The 991-nt window shown below is 66.1% G+C and overlaps 1 protein-coding gene across 1 annotated transcript in view; it reads left to right on the forward strand.

The window, feature by feature from the left end:
* EMIHUDRAFT_451987 (hypothetical protein) overlaps nt 1-919 on the forward strand; it is a gene marked incomplete at its 5' end in the record, with an annotated part of 2,396 nt that extends 1,477 nt beyond the window's left edge. The window contains 4 exons of the mRNA XM_005765929.1: nt 141-211; nt 289-338; nt 662-725; nt 859-919. Of these exons, the coding sequence (XP_005765986.1) occupies nt 141-211; nt 289-292 (75 nt within the window). The 3' untranslated portion in view covers nt 293-338; nt 662-725; nt 859-919. The remainder of the gene's footprint in view (nt 1-140; nt 212-288; nt 339-661; nt 726-858) is intronic.
* Between the last annotated feature and the right edge of the window lie 72 nt (nt 920-991).

Raw genomic sequence — 991 nt, forward strand, 5'->3', positions numbered from 1 at the left:
CCAACTGGCACAAAAGTTTTTTCGCCCCCTAGCCCTTCCCCTCTCCGACCTAAGTACTCCGGCCCGCCCTACCCCCCCTGCCTCTTCCAGAGTGGAGCAGCCAGCCCCACCCACACACACGTCTCGAGAGTGTGCGAGCAGGTGCCTCAAGGCCAACCCTCTCTCCGGCTCGACCGTCACCGTCTGCCTCGTCAACGCCACCCGCCGCGAGGCGAGGCGAGAGGACTCGAGATGAGTCGAGACCGGCCGAGGTTGACACACTCCCCCCTCCCCCTCCCGCCCCTTCAGGTGACCTGTGCGAACGTCGGCGACACCTTCGCCATTCTCGTGCCAAACATGTCTCTCCGCGCCGCTAGCCGAGATCGGCCGAGATCACCAGCCGAGGGCTCCCCCCAAAGCTAGCGACGCCTCCTTTGACGCACCTCCGGGGCCACACGTGCGAGACTCGTCCCCTCGCTTCCCTACGCGTGGGCGCGTCCCCACGCGGCACAGATGGGGGGAGATGGGGGGAGATGGGGGGGGAGATGGGGGGAGATCTGGGGGGAGATCTGGGGGGAGATCTGGGGGGAGATCTGGGGAGATCTGGGGGGAGATCTGGGGGGAGATCTAGGGGGAGATCTGGGGAGATGTGGGCTAGACCACACGGCCCCGTTGCGCGCAGGTCGGAGTTCGGCGACAAGCCCGTCACCCTCTCGACGTCGCACCGCATGATGGACAACCCCGAGGAGAGCAGCAGTAGCAGTATGTAGCACGCCGCACCGCGTGATGGACACCCCCGAGGAGAGAGGGCGCGAGGCGCTGGTAGTAGTCCGCGCAGCCTGAATGGCACCCGCTCCTCCATGACCATGTCCTTCACAGGAGATGGAGCGCGTCAAGGGGCTCGCCGGCGTCGAGGTCAAGCAGGGCACAAACGCGCTCGGCGAGCACACTTTGAGACCAGAGAGACGCGTCCAACACGACACGTCCTCGACACGTCCCCCCCCACTACTTG

The sequence above is a fragment of the Emiliania huxleyi genome, assembly GCF_000372725.1.
Source record: "Emiliania huxleyi CCMP1516 unplaced genomic scaffold EMIHUscaffold_53, whole genome shotgun sequence".
Taxonomy (NCBI): Eukaryota; Haptophyta; order Isochrysidales; family Noelaerhabdaceae; genus Emiliania; species Emiliania huxleyi.